The sequence below is a fragment of the Dipteris shenzhenensis genome, chromosome 33 (genome assembly GCF_047967505.1).
Source record: "Dipteris shenzhenensis isolate YYH24624 ecotype China chromosome 33, Dip_SZ_1.0, whole genome shotgun sequence".
NCBI classification, from domain to species: domain Eukaryota; kingdom Viridiplantae; phylum Streptophyta; class Polypodiopsida; order Gleicheniales; family Dipteridaceae; genus Dipteris; species Dipteris shenzhenensis.
The window spans coordinates 42,035,948-42,050,266 of record NC_141628.1 but is presented as its reverse complement, the minus strand read 5'-3'; the positions used below and the strand labels follow the sequence as shown (position 1 = coordinate 42,050,266).

Below are 14,319 nucleotides of genomic sequence, written 5' to 3'. Positions count from 1 at the left end.
CGCAGATATCTGGAGCACGATCATTCACACGCTCAAGGGTCAGTGGGATCAGATTTAGGGAGAGTCCCGGGCAGGGAAGGAAAAGAGACGACGTTTCCTTCGCGACTGGGACCACCGGGAGTTATTCTTCCAGCACTCCACTCAGAGTCTTTAGTGGCATTACGCCCCTCCACCGTGGCTGTTTGTCCACTCTCCGATGATTATGCCCTAGGAGGCTTGTATTTAGCATTTTGACTTCTCGGGCTGAATCCGTTTTGTGATTACAGCCCGCTGGCCTTCAGGCCTTCTTGTACTCTCGCTTTCAAGTAATATAACTAGCGCTACTTTTTGCGCAAAAGAAAAGAATTTCACGCCCCCGTGACATACCCCTCTCTTGAAACAGCAAACCACAGTTTGCTGCCCTGTGGTTTGCTGCCCTAAAACACAGGAGTGAGCATGAAATATAGCATAAAAGAGTATACAAGAAAGCCGCAGCTATAGTATACAGAGACAGTGAAAATATGGCTAGGAGAGGCATGCATCCATCCATATACACTTCTCAAAATCTATGTGATCCTCGGCGATCAATAGTCAAGATGCATCAATATCATGAAGTCTGACAGCAAAAATACTGTCAACTCAGTATCTCAGATGAAACATACCGTGTCATCAAGCGACCTCATGAAATCAAGGTGAGCCCATCTGTACTGAGGGAGTGGAGGTGCTACCCCCCTCTCGAACACCAGGTAATGCTCTAGACGCTCGCTCTACTGAACTACCTATAGGAGCCCAAACCGCAATCGGCTCTAACTGAAAAGCATCAAGGTAAAGCTGCAATATCCCATGTGAATTTGCCAGTTCACCTTCCTCCATCCATTTCGCATCAAGTGATGGGTAATTTTGAAATTTTACCAAGTAGCGACGGATAACTTTACCCTTGAGCTTTCTATCTCTGTGTGCCAGAATCTGCTCTCGGACCAGAAGTTCATCCTGTTCTTCCACTTCAGGCTGCACCTCATCAGGTAAATCCTCGGGAATATCTCCATGATATTGCTTTAATAAGCTCACATGAAAGGCATTATGTATCTTCCAATGCGGAGGCAACTTCAGCCTATAAGCTACCTCGTTTATCTTTTCAGAAACCTGGAAAGGACCATAGTAACGCATGTTCAGCTTTGTATACAACCTTTCCTTGCCTTTCTTATTTTTAAGCCTTGCCTTCTGAAAACGCAGCAAAACCCAATCACCTTCTGTGAATACCAATTCCCTGTGGTGGTTATCTGCTGCTCTTTTCTGCTTGTCTTGACTTCTTTGCAAGGCATATTTGATCTTCTTGTAAGCCTCTTCAAGGCTTTCCACAAAACGATCAGCTTCGAAGATTTTCTCTTTTGTATGCAAAATGGGAGGTATCTTCCTGGCACCTTCCACTATTTCAAAAGGTGCTTTACCTGTGGACGTGTGCACCGTATTATTGTAAGCATATTCTAGCAAAGGCAAATAATGCTCCCATTTGCTTTTGTGGTCTGAGACATAGCATTTAAACATATCCAAGATGGTAGAGTTTTCCTGCTCCGATTGTCCATCAGACTGAGGGTGAAAAGATGACGAAAAATTCAGCGTAGTGCCCATATTTTCAAACAGGCCTCTCCAAAAGAGACTAGTCCTCCTCGGATCTCTATCACTGATTATGGATTCAGGCATCCCATGATACTTGAAGACATGCTACAGAAACAATTTGGCCATTTGATCTGCTGTAATTTTCTTTTTTACTTGCACAAAGTGGGCTTGTTTGCTAAACCTACAAATTATTGTCCACAATCCATCATGTCCAGTAGGAGTACATGGAAGATCAAACACAAAATCCATAGCTATGCTTTGCCATGGTCTATCCGGAATTGGCAAAGGGTGTAACAACCCAGGTGCCTTCTGCCTGTCAAACTTTACTTTCTGACAAACCATGCATGTTCTCACATATTCTTCCACATCTTTCCTCAAAGATGGCCAATAAAAGTATGCTCCACTGCTGTAATTGTAACTATAATTCCCCTATGTCCTGCATATGGAGGAGCATGACTTTCCATTATGACTTTCTGTCGCATCTGATCAGTGACACAGAGTCGTCCATGCATCAAAATGAAACCCTCTTTCAACATATAGTGATCATGCCTTTGACCATCAGAAAGCTGATCATAAATAGTTGAAAAATCAGCATCATTAACATATTGATCTTTCATCACATCTAACACAATGTTGTAAACAATGCTCACTGCTGAAACACTAGGTTTCTTGGACACTGCTTCAGGCTGTGGTTTCCTGGAAAGTGCATTAGCCACGACATTTTTGTTACCCGGCACATGTACAATTTGAAAATGAAACATTGAGAGGAAGTTAGCCCATCTCATGTGCTTTTCAGATAATTTTCTCTACGTGAGAAAATATCTAAGTGACTGATGATCTGTCTACACATAAAAATCAGCTCCAAGAAGGTAATGTTTCCATGTGGTCAAAGCATGTATCACTGCTAACATTTCCTTCTCGTATGTCTGCAAGTACAATTCAGCATCTTTGAGAACTCTACTCTCATATGCAACCACTCTGCCATCCTGCATCAAAGTGCCTCCTATGCTGTTCCCACATGCATCACAAGTTACAGCAAAGGGTTTTGCAAGATCTGGCAAGATAATAACGGGTTCATAACACAACTTTTGCTTTAGCTCTTCAAAAGCTGCATTTTCCTTTGGTCTCCACCGAAACAGTACAGCTTTCTTTTGTAAAGCATGCAAGGGAGAAGCAATTTCTGCAAAGTACTTTATAAACCTCCGATAGTATGAACACAACCCAAGAAAGCTTCTGACTTCATGCAGATTTTTCAAAATTGGCCAACTCCTTATGGCCTCAACTTTTGCAGGATCCATCTTGACTCCATCCTTTGACACTATATGACCGAGAAAATGAATCTCATGCATAAAGAACTCACTTTTCTTGGTGTTTATTAATAGCTTGTGTCTTTTCAACTCTTGAAAAACAATAGTGAGGTGTTTCCTGTGCTCCTGCTCATTTTTAGAGAACACAATGATGTCATCGAAGAAAGTGCCCACAAACTTTCTATGTGCTCTAAAAATTCTGTCCACCATTCTATTGAAAGTGGCAGGTGCATTAGTCAAACCAAAAGGCATCACAAGGAACTCATATAAGCCAAATGAAGTGCGGAAGGCAATCTTGTAGACATCTTCAGGTCGTATCCCTATCTGATGGTATCCACTTTTAAGGTCAATACGACTGAACATTGAGGAACCTTCCAACCGATCCAATATATCATCAATGCGTGGAATTGGAAAATGGTTCTTAATTGTGACTTTATTCAAAGCCCTATAATCAATACACATTCTCCAACTGCCATCCTTATTTTGCACAAGCAACACAGGGGAACAGTAAGGAGAATTACTTAGCTGTATTAATTCCTTTTCCAAGAGTTCCTTCACTTGTGACATTATCTCTTCCTATTGTGCCTTACTGACACGATAGGGAGGTATACTAGGCAATGAGCTTCCTGGAATTATATCAATTTGATGATCCTCGGGCCTCTTGGGAGGTAATTCTTGAGGAAGTGCATCTGAGAAACAATCCTGAAAATCTGAAATAAAAGCAACCCTTTCTCTATCTAAAGCAAAAAGAGTAGAGCCTTCCTGAACTGGTTGGCTGTCCTCTTTGACAAAAATCAAGTACGCTGAAATATGACACTTTATTACATTGGAAATACAAGAAGCTGAAACTACAGGGATGGACTCCCCTTTCAACTTTACATCAAGTACATGATTTTTGCCTCTATGAGTTAAAGAAATCTTCTTGTTTCTCATTTGCACATCAGCTCCCACCCTGTACATCCAAGGCATCCCAAGCAAAGCATCACACTCTGGCAAAGGCATAATGTAGAAGTCCTCTGCATCCTGATATCCCTGGATATGCATCCTCAACTTGCCAATGATAGGAGTGACAGGTGTGTTGAGTTCAGGGTTGGCCATATCACACATGCCGGATGGCCCCATTTCCTCAGGCTTGATGCCAAGCCTTCCTGCCATATCAGGAGTTATGAAATTCGCCTTTGCCCCAGAATCAAAGAAAAACAAACAATTCTGATTTCTGATTTTTCCCCATGCTCTGCACATCTTAGTTTTTTTCGTTTCCTCTTCATCATGTGCATGTGGCAAACTCCCAATCACATCTGGAAGAAGTCCTGCAGAAGGTTTAGGCCTTTTGCCCTTCCGATCAGTCTGTTTATCACCATTCTTATCATCATCTGACCTGTCTCTTTTCTTGGATGGGCAATCATAAGAGCGGTGTCCCTCTCCTTTGCATATAAAACATTTGTTTTGCTCCATGAGTGACTTTTTCTCTTCATCAGATAACTTGGTACAGGGCTGTTTATTAGGCTGTCCATGCCTTTGACCAGCTTTGAATTGGGCTTTTCCTCGCTTTTGAAACGGTCGTTTGCCATAATTTTTGTTTTCAGATTTGATGTCCTTATTTTGGTGTTTGGCAGCCCGTTTGTTGTCTTCTTTCTTGCTGTCCATAAAGCCCAAATTCTTGTCCTACATCCATGCATATGCTGTCCTTGCATTCTCAATTAATTGAGTCATAGAACCCACCTTGGTTTTGATGCAATAATCACGTAGCTCACTAGGCAATCCACAACAGTACCTCTCTATTTGCTCTTTCAAAGAAACATGCCTGTAAGAGCTCAATGGCAATAAAACATCCCAAAACCTCTGAGTGTAATCATCAAGATTCTTGCAAAGTTTGTATGACAAGTCATGCCAGTGTGAAAGTACTTCAACTTCAAAAGTTGGAGTAAGCCAAGTAGAAGAGAACACTTGCTTAAATTCCAGCCAAGGAGCAGGTGCATCTCCATGAAGCATAAGGTTGGTGTACCACTTAAGTGCATTGCCTTTCAAAAATGTGGCGACCTTCCTCATCTTGGATGCTTCTATAAACAAACCCCCAAGAAATGCAGCATCAAACTGTTGAAGGAATGTGAGGGCTTTGTACCTGTCCTGTACTCCATTATATGTATCAAACTTGACATGAGAACCACCATCCTTAATTTCTTTATATACATTTGATATTGGCTGTCCCAAAGATGGCTGTATATTTGCAGCATTCCCTTCACTAGGGAGAACCATGCCTGGCTGAACATTAGGCATGGGAGCATATGATGTGGCTTGCATGCTTGGCTGCATTCCCACATTGTCATACATGGATTGCTTTCTATGCCCAATTGGCCGTGAAATCAACATAGCATCAAAGATAGAATCTGTACCAAAATATTCAGGTTGCTGCCTCAAATATGGCTGAGGTGGTTGAGCCACATTTATGGACTGTACATTATTATTTTGAGGAGTAGAAGTACCCAAACCAAGGCCTTGTGCTGGCTGCTCATACTGTTGCACTGGCTGTACTTTTTGTACCTCTTTCTCAAGTGCTCTTTTGGGTGATTCCTCTCTCTTGGAAGTCACTTTCTGAGTCATTTTTTATGGCTGTCCCTCATGGGAAACTGATGCATGAGTCTGCGGTCCGCCATGAGAAACTAATGCATGTGTGTACTCACTCTTTCCGTGCTTGTGCTTTCTTGATTTCTTCTTCTTCTTGGTATTTGTTTGCACAATTTGAGCCAAATTTTGAGCCAGCCGAGTCAAAGCAGTCACTGCACTTGCAAGCTGTGCATTAAACATAGTAGCATCATCTGACTCACTGCTAGAACTAGTATCACCGTTGAGCTCAATTGTAGCTTCATGTGTGGTCTGCTCAAAAGGCATTTGTTGTGCTCCCTACAGCTGTACACTAGCTGGATCATTAAGGCTCTCCTGGCTTCTCCTTTGAGGAGTTGTGGAGCTCTCTTGCTCATGGGTACTCACCATGTTTATGGTTGTAATATTCAGATTTCCATGGCAAACAAAACAAGATTAGACTTCTAAAATTAAAAAACAAACCAGCTGAGGTACTGAAACCGGCCTCTAATCACTCAGAGGGCAGTGGAACTAAACCTTTAATCACTTCAGCACTTATTTAACCATTGCATGATCACCATTTGGCATCTACCCATTTGTTCACAAACAAAACCACTGAAAAAGGGATGGAGGCTAGAATGCCCCTGCTCGCAACAAACATAGACAAGTGCACCCGATTGGCCCCAAACACCGTGGTGCCCCTTTCGGTATTTCTTTATATTTCACAGTGAAATGATTACAAGTTGCATCTGGGAGACCTTCCCTGCAACTGAGCACGCAGCCCCAATTCACTAAGCCTTCGCAAGGCTTTCAAGCATAGAACACCATCACATAAGTGCACTTAACCCATAGGCTCAATGCAAAGGCATTCTCTTTTCCGAGTGCAATTCCATTGGCTGTCCAGATGCAATCACACTACACCCCAGCTGCACTCTCTTTGAGTGGTTTCCACATGGCATTCACAAAGCTTTTCAAAGCTCCAAAATAAAATCAGCAAAGTACCCAACCAAAGAATGACTCGTGTAGCACTGCCTGGGCACCTGTGAGCCAAGAAAGAGGCAGCACACGAGGCCAATCAATAGCTTATGGCAAAAAGAAATTGCAGCAGCAAAATCACAACTCACCAAGACCTGAAAACTCGAACCAAGTCCTCAATCGCCAAGAGGACATAGTAGCCAATGCCCAATTGCATTCTCAACCAAAGAGGAGTGTAAAGGCATGAAGAAAGAGCATTTACAAGAGCCGACCAGCAAGAATTCCACTGAAAAATGCGAAAAGAAGCACTTCTGTCGTGAAGAAATGGGAGTTCTTGGGCTCAAAAGAAGCGTGCTTCAGAGAGGAATGCATTGAGAAGGTTTTAGAGAAGTTTCATCACCGGAAAGTCCTCCAAAACTAAGAAAAACCAGTCAACCAGCACGTGGGACCACTCGAAATTCAACAGAAAGCTGTATCTTTGCAAGAGGAGAGGCCCAGGAGGCGGTAGAAGCAAAAAGGTCCAGAAAAAGCCACTTTTGCAAATTCAACCAGCAAAAGAAGTGCTCAGCTCTGCCCGTTCTACCAAACGCACGGAGGGAGAAGCATATCACGGAGGCAGAGGGGAAGCCATCGGGTCAAACGGAAGTCGAGGAATCCAAACGAGTGAGTTATGACGAAAAACGAAATTCAGCTGAAGGAGGCTGAAAAACCAATCCAAAATCTCAACAAAGGGAGAAGATGAGAGAGAAAACCACACATGTAAAGTTTAGAACGGAGGGTATCACTACAAAGGGGAGGCAGAGGGGAAGCCATCGGGCCAAATGGAAGTCGAGGAATCCAAACGAGTGAGTTATGAAGAAAAACGAAATTCAGCTGAAGGAGGCTGAAAAACCAGTCCAAAATCTCAACAAAGGGAGAAGATGAGAGAGAAAACCACACATGTGAAGTTTAGAAGGCCCCAGGAAGGTCCAAGAATGGCAAAGGAGCATGTAGAAGGCACTAGAGCCACCTGGAACTCTAGGGGGGCCACTGAAGGTACATGGGGCCCATTAAAAATGCCACATCATCATTTTCCAACAACCACTCTTTTAATTCATATACCTTTGTAAGACTAGAATAAGTCCAATCATACAAATTTAGAATTTTTTGTTGTTCTAAAGATCAAAAATCTACAAAGAAAATAAAAGAGAAAATGAAAGAGAAGAAAAAAGAGGTAAACAAAAACTTTTATGAAAAGCAAAAGGAAGACATACTTAGCAAGCAAAGCAACAACCACTCTTTTAATTCCTTGGAATGCCTTTGGGCCTAGGGATTAATTACGCTTATGTGCTAAGCACCATGCCGCGTTTAATTACACATTATTAAGCCCATGCTTAGACTTTTAAAACCAAAGTTGTCACGGTCTTGTAGTACATTAAAGTACTTAGAATTTCACGCCCCCGTGACAGCACTGTCATATTAAATTCTCAAAACTAAAAGGCCTCATATTTAAGATATTGATCAATCATGCCTCACTTTAAAAATCAGAACACAGACGAATCCAACAAACCTTGAAAAAGAGGAGCATCCATATGCTGTAAAGGGAGCAAGAGTTAAAACACTCTACACATGACTTCCCAGCAAGGACATTGTAAAGCACAAATTTGTGATGGATGCTAAGCATCAAACAAACCGAACATCACACAGTAATTCATGCAACTTAATTGATCATTAGAATTTCAAAATGTCAACGGTCCTAATCGTTGCGAATTCATTCCTACATCCAAAATCATGCACGCTGAAAACATGATGAGATCAGCCTTGAGATTGAGTTCCGTTTGTATCTAGAGACACAGATGGTAAAAACCAAACAAATCTAGTCCACGAGACAATCTGCCATTCAAAGAATCACCAGAGCCTAAATCTTGTTGTCATTTTGAGTCTGTCTCAAAGCTCATACAGACACATAGATGCTTGCCTCAATAGTTGCTACCCATGAAAATGAGTGTCCCACACTACTAACACCAATTCCAAAATTGCCCAACGCCCAGCAGACTCATCAGGTGTAGGGCCAGTGTAACTGACCCTTGGTAAGTCTACTGTTCAGGGACACAGACCAGCACTTCGACATATCTAAGGCCCTCAACTGCCCCTCAAAGGTCGCACAACAGCTACTAACATTCGGCACATATGGCTCCCCAAGGGTGAAAACGGGCTTGGGATATCAGGTCCCATGCAAGCCTTGCTAGCCAAAGTGCCCTCCACATATCCTAATACTTGGCGCATAGCTATCCTCATTTTGGAGCTGTACACATAGATGTCTCCTTGGATTGACCGACAAGGCATTGACGCGATGTTCTCCTTGCTAACAAGTCTTTTACACTTTGATGAACTTTTTTACCTTGCTATTTGAAATCAAATACCCTTTATTACATGTTATAACTGATTAGCAATGCATGGTACATCCTATTATCAATCAAAACTTTTAAAGCATGGGCAGGATGTTTTTCTATGTATGTGTCCACATATTGATGTGTTCTCTAATTCCATGACCTACATTCAATAGATTCAAGATGAGAAATTGTAGCCCTCTGCCTGAGTCTTACAAACATCCTATGGACCACAAAGAGAAAGTGAAGTATCTTACCTTATACAAGTCGAAATCCAGAGACATTGCAGTACTACAGAGCACATTAGACAGATTGCAAGATAAAGCCTCTGTCTTCAAGAACATCTAAAGATATAAGGTAGTATGACCACAGAAAGAAATGAGCTGAGTGTATGCTACAAAATGAACTTCAAGGACTTAAGAGCAACTTTACATGAGAGCTGTCTTTTAACTCATTTACCAATCAACTACTGCAAGGCCATCGCTTGGTGCTCTTTTAGTGGCTCTTTTGGCCGAATTTGGCATCACTTTGATTCTTGTGAGCCCCCAACATACCCTATTCTGTCTAAAATTATGTTATCATTTTCATCATGGACCGCTTAGCAAATAACAGAGCTCCTTGCATAACTGATGGGTGGAGTGCAATTCTCCTTATTTTCACATTGCAATTTCTAACCCAGCTTTAGATAGCCAAAGAACTATAGCACAACTTTCCTTGTAGAGACTTTAAAAATATTGTGCTCTTTGACCTGCAGAGTCAAGAAAGTCAAATCCTTTGCTACTGGGGATTAGGATCAGCTCTAAACTTGGCGTTCCAAATTCTTATAAACATCATACCTTACTTTTGTTTCATATATGCCTTCATAAATCCAATTTTATAAATTAAAGTTTTTCTTGAAACATACGAAACAAACACTGGGGTGAGAAAAAGAGGTATGGAAGAAGGTGGTATAGGAACCAATCCATGGAGAACTTGGTGAAGTTATTCTTAGTTTGGCAAACCACTTATAGGGGGCGATGTAATCCTTTGCACCATCGCTGGTCAGTCATCTGTCCGTGCATGATAAAGTTGTTCCTAGTTGGGCTACACCGATAATGGGATGTCCCACCTGGTAATCCATAGCTACTGCTCCTCTCACGCATCAGACCACAGAATGTGATTTATCGTGCTTGACCTGAAAACTATCCTTGGCTTCCATCCTGTCATGTATCCATACATGCAATTACTACTGATACTTCTCAGGTCTCAGAAGACCATTGCCCTGCGTAAAGGCCATGCATATACGTGTCACAACCTACGAGACCCATTGGACCGTTCCAAACTATGGCCAGAGAAACGTTATAAAGTACGACAGCGTAAGCTTCCAGCCGAGCTCAACAAGAATTACCACAAATCATAACGTCACGAACGTTAAAATTTTATTTCGTCACTTTGTTTTATTTTTCTTCCCTTCCCTTACTCCTGTCCTAACAATATGCGGCTCTAAAGGAGGGACGTCCCTTTAGTGTGCGAGGTCCCAAAATTTAAGTCACGGCATGGCCCAATGCTCATACCAGGAGGCAAAAACCCCCTTGAGCCTGCGCCGTAATTGTTCACGACTACTCAGGGGATGCTATTATATTAATATCTGCGCCGACGCATTGGTCTCGCCGGGATGAATTCAGATCATCAGCTGGGGTTGCAAATACTGAGGGCCCTTGAAATCCAATTTCTATAGAAAGCTACGATGCACGAAGTTGATTTCCGACAAGCAATTGAGATAAGAAAGTCGAAAAGGGTGAAGAATTATGAGCTGAAGGATCGAAATCCGATGAAGAGCTGGAGATGGACAAGGAAAGGAGAAAGGAAGGAGGGGGTACCTGCACTGCATGAAGTGGGGGGGTCCTTTTGGAGGTCCTTCAATTCCTTGAGGATGCGCTTGGAGGCCATGGAGGGGAGGGGAGGCAATGAAGAAAAGGCAGTAAAATGCTAGCTTTTGGCAAGGGTTTGGAGCTCACAACAATCAGTCTTGCCTCCTTTATAAAAGAGGGTTGCTCTTTGAGACATGTTATGATAATGTCTTATATTGCCCACTTGGCAACACCTCTTAGCAAATGATATGCTTGAGGCTTGGAGACTAGGTCCCTCTGCATCCCGTGTGTCAGCTCCCAGACTAACGAATGAATCCTCCCAGTTTACGATGGCTGACGGGGATGAATTCTCCGGAACCTACTTTGCAAGTCTCCAACACGAGAGAATTAGCTTGGAGAGGCAGAAGAATTAGTTATTTGCTAAGATCCTAGTCTGGGCTAGAATCTTGGAAATCCATGGAGCTAAGCTAGTGGTGCAACGCCAAGCTAGACGACTCACAGGGCAGTATGAAGACATAGGACCATGAAAATGCCAAGCCAATAGCCCTCTCCAGCACTACTGGCCAACGAGGGAAAGCGTTTTTAATTGGTTGGTTCAGCAACATCAAATGGCCCCCTTGTTGTCTAAGTGGAGCTCCCCGCTAGCTTTGGGAAGCAACAGTCGACTGTCAACTAGGCGGTCGCTTTTGATACCTTGCCTATCCTAAGTCATCGACGATGATCACCCTGGCCAGTTTACTACAACCCCAATGCAAAGAAAAAAAACAACATAACGTTGTGCACGAAGGATGGCTTTTGGCCTCTGGCAATGGTAGGTGTTGGATGTCCCAATCCAGTAGTGGAACGCTCCACTACTTTCGTTGAGTTCGACTCCCAGCTTTTTCTGCTAACCCATCCCTTGTTGCTAGTGGGACTAGGTGAGTGCCACTAGTAGGCACGGGGAAGCCCTCTCACTATTCATATACTCTAAGAGTTAACTACCCTAATCACACTTCACAATTGACTCTCGATTCATTATGTCTTATGTGAAACATAATGGTGCTCCATACCATTGGTGATTACAACTCCACTCAATAGGATTGCCCAAGCACATCCAAGTACATTGTCCTTATTGCTCATGGCTTGAGGTTGAATTCGAAGATGAGATTGGCCTCCTACAGTGCATTTTCCACCTTATGGATGATAAAAGAGGTTGTATTTTAAAAAACTTTCATGAAATTATCATCAAGGAAAAGGTTGTAGTTTAAACAAGTTTCAAAATTTTATCATCAACGAAAAGTTTATATTTTGGTATAATAAGAAGGGTAAATGTAGTTTGAGTTAGTAGGGTCAACTACTCACTTTATATCTAAGTCCCAACAAGTTGCTGAAATTCCATTCTAAATATTGTCATATAAATAAACATATTCAATGCACATTAAATATATATCGATGATTACACTAGCTTTTATGTTACATGTTATAGTAAGTTAAATGATAATAATGACTCTTGTAACATCCACACATAAAGCCTCGGTTCTAAGGATCGTTATATAAACCAATTTCTTTCCTTATGTAGACCTCCTATTTTTTTGTGTCCTATACCATTTAATATTCCTCCTACCTTTTTGGTGCAACTTTATCATAAAATACAATCGACTTTCTAATTCAATAAGATTCAAGTTTTTTTACTATTACTTTGTAAGCAGGACCTTGCTTAGTTCTTTAACGGCTCCTACTAATTACTAGGCCCTAAATGCACTCCCACCATCAACCTTCATGTTATCATGCATTTTTTGCAGCATGGGTTAAACTCACTGACTTTGTACATGAATGCACTTTAGCATGAATCCATTCAGAAATTAATTAGGATTTACACTCAACCAAAGCTACTATTGCTATTGCATGTATGCTCACTCTCTTGTCCTAACAACAACAAGTTTCCCATTGCTTAAAACCACATGTGTGCTCATTGGTTTGAAGCTCCATCTCATGCATGCATACATTAACGTTAACTTTGTTTGTGCATCAATCTGAGGAGCAATCCAAGGAACAAACTACCACATAGCAAAAAGCACGTGTTTGAGTAGCAAACTATTCCCTTTAGTGAACATCAAGGAAAGAAAATACCTCAAAATGAAAGGAAGCCCACAATCTTTAGGGATCAATGTTTGATTCACCTTTTGTTTTAATGTGCATGCTCTCCTTGTATCCATGCTCCCGTGCACTATCAACATGTACTAGCATGTCTCTACCCCAATATCCTTGCAACCCTCCTTAGACTTGTACCCTCCAATCCTTCTCCCCCCCTCCTCTTTCTCTCATGTATCCTCTCCCATCCTTCACCCTCTTCTTACTCTTTCCTCCTTTCCCTATCCTCTATTTCTCAGATCTATTCTTTACATCCACTCTTACGCCCATTCCACCTTCACAATACCCCCCCCTCCTCTTTCTCTCATGTATCCTCTCCCATCCTTCACCCTCTTCTTACTCTTTCCTCCTTTCCCTATCCTCTATTTCTCAGATCTATCCTTTACATCCACTCTTACGCCCATTCCACCTTCACAATCCTTCTTTTGGAATGTAGAGGATTTAGAATGCATGTAATAGCTCACAAACTCAAAGACAAGCTTTCACATCTAATATAAAAATCAATACCACCAGAACTAACAATATAATGATGTCGACTATATTGTTAATACCAAAAACTCTCTAGGACAATAGAGATACAATATGATGATACATCTACTCAGCCTGACCAAGCTTGTTACAACTCAAAAATTATCAAATGCTACAGTTAATCTAAGTGACCATAAACCTTGACACACAATCGAGCAAACGGCCATAAAGGTCACACAGGACAAGACACCTTGCACTAAGGATGAAGAACACACAAGCAAAGATACACTGCTCTATGAAGTGAGCACAAAGCTCTAATGAATGGCAACACACACCTTGGCTGTGAGAGCACTCCCTCAATCTAGATGTGAGCAATATAAGAGCATAGTCAGCGCCATTCAGTACTTGAACAACCACCATGCTAATCAACAACCTTTGCTAGCATCTGGGAACCAATAGAGCTCATCCACTTGCTTCATGGCATCTCCATACTAGTACCAAAAGTCATCACCTTCTGACTCTAATGGAGCTCATGACTCGTTAGAGAGAAGATAGTGGCTAGAACCCTTAAAACCGCCACCACGTCGAAGTATGCATAAACAAATGCCAAGCGGCTGACCACTGCCACCTTGGATGACCCTATGAAGTTTACCATACCAAGATGTATGTCAACCCAAAAACTATAGGCCAAAAAAGTTGTAATGCTCTGAGCTAAAAAGCATAATCATCATCAAGGTAACTGTCATCTTCCAAGTCGGTTATAGGAGTACCACCTTCACGTGCTAACCCGAATACCTCATATGGACCATTGTCTTTGAGTAGGAAAGCCTTCGAGCTACTGCCATGCTTGTCATCATATGCCTTCTTGTAACAATGCTTCTCTTCATGACCTTCTTGCCCATAATATTTGCAAGTCACCATCAACTTCTTTCCATTGTCCTTGGTGCTCTTTTTCCCCTTAGCTGCAAATGCTTGCTAACCATTGCCAACTGAATGCATCTCTACTCTTCTTTCTTTACTCAACAAGATTGAAACCACTATTAT

At 41.9% G+C, this 14,319-nt stretch overlaps 1 protein-coding gene across 1 annotated transcript in view; it reads right to left on the bottom strand.

Moving 5' to 3' along the window:
• The window catches only part of LOC147880119 (ubiquitin-conjugating enzyme E2 8), a 30,948-nt gene extending 20,092 nt beyond the window's left edge, over nucleotides 1-10,856 (bottom strand). Inside the window, exon 1 of the mRNA XM_087372158.1 lies at nucleotides 10,687-10,856. Within this exon, the coding sequence (XP_087228284.1) occupies nucleotides 10,687-10,756 (70 nt within the window). The 5' untranslated portion in view covers nucleotides 10,757-10,856. The remainder of the gene's footprint in view (nucleotides 1-10,686) is intronic.
• Nucleotides 10,857-14,319: the final 3,463 nt, after the last annotated feature.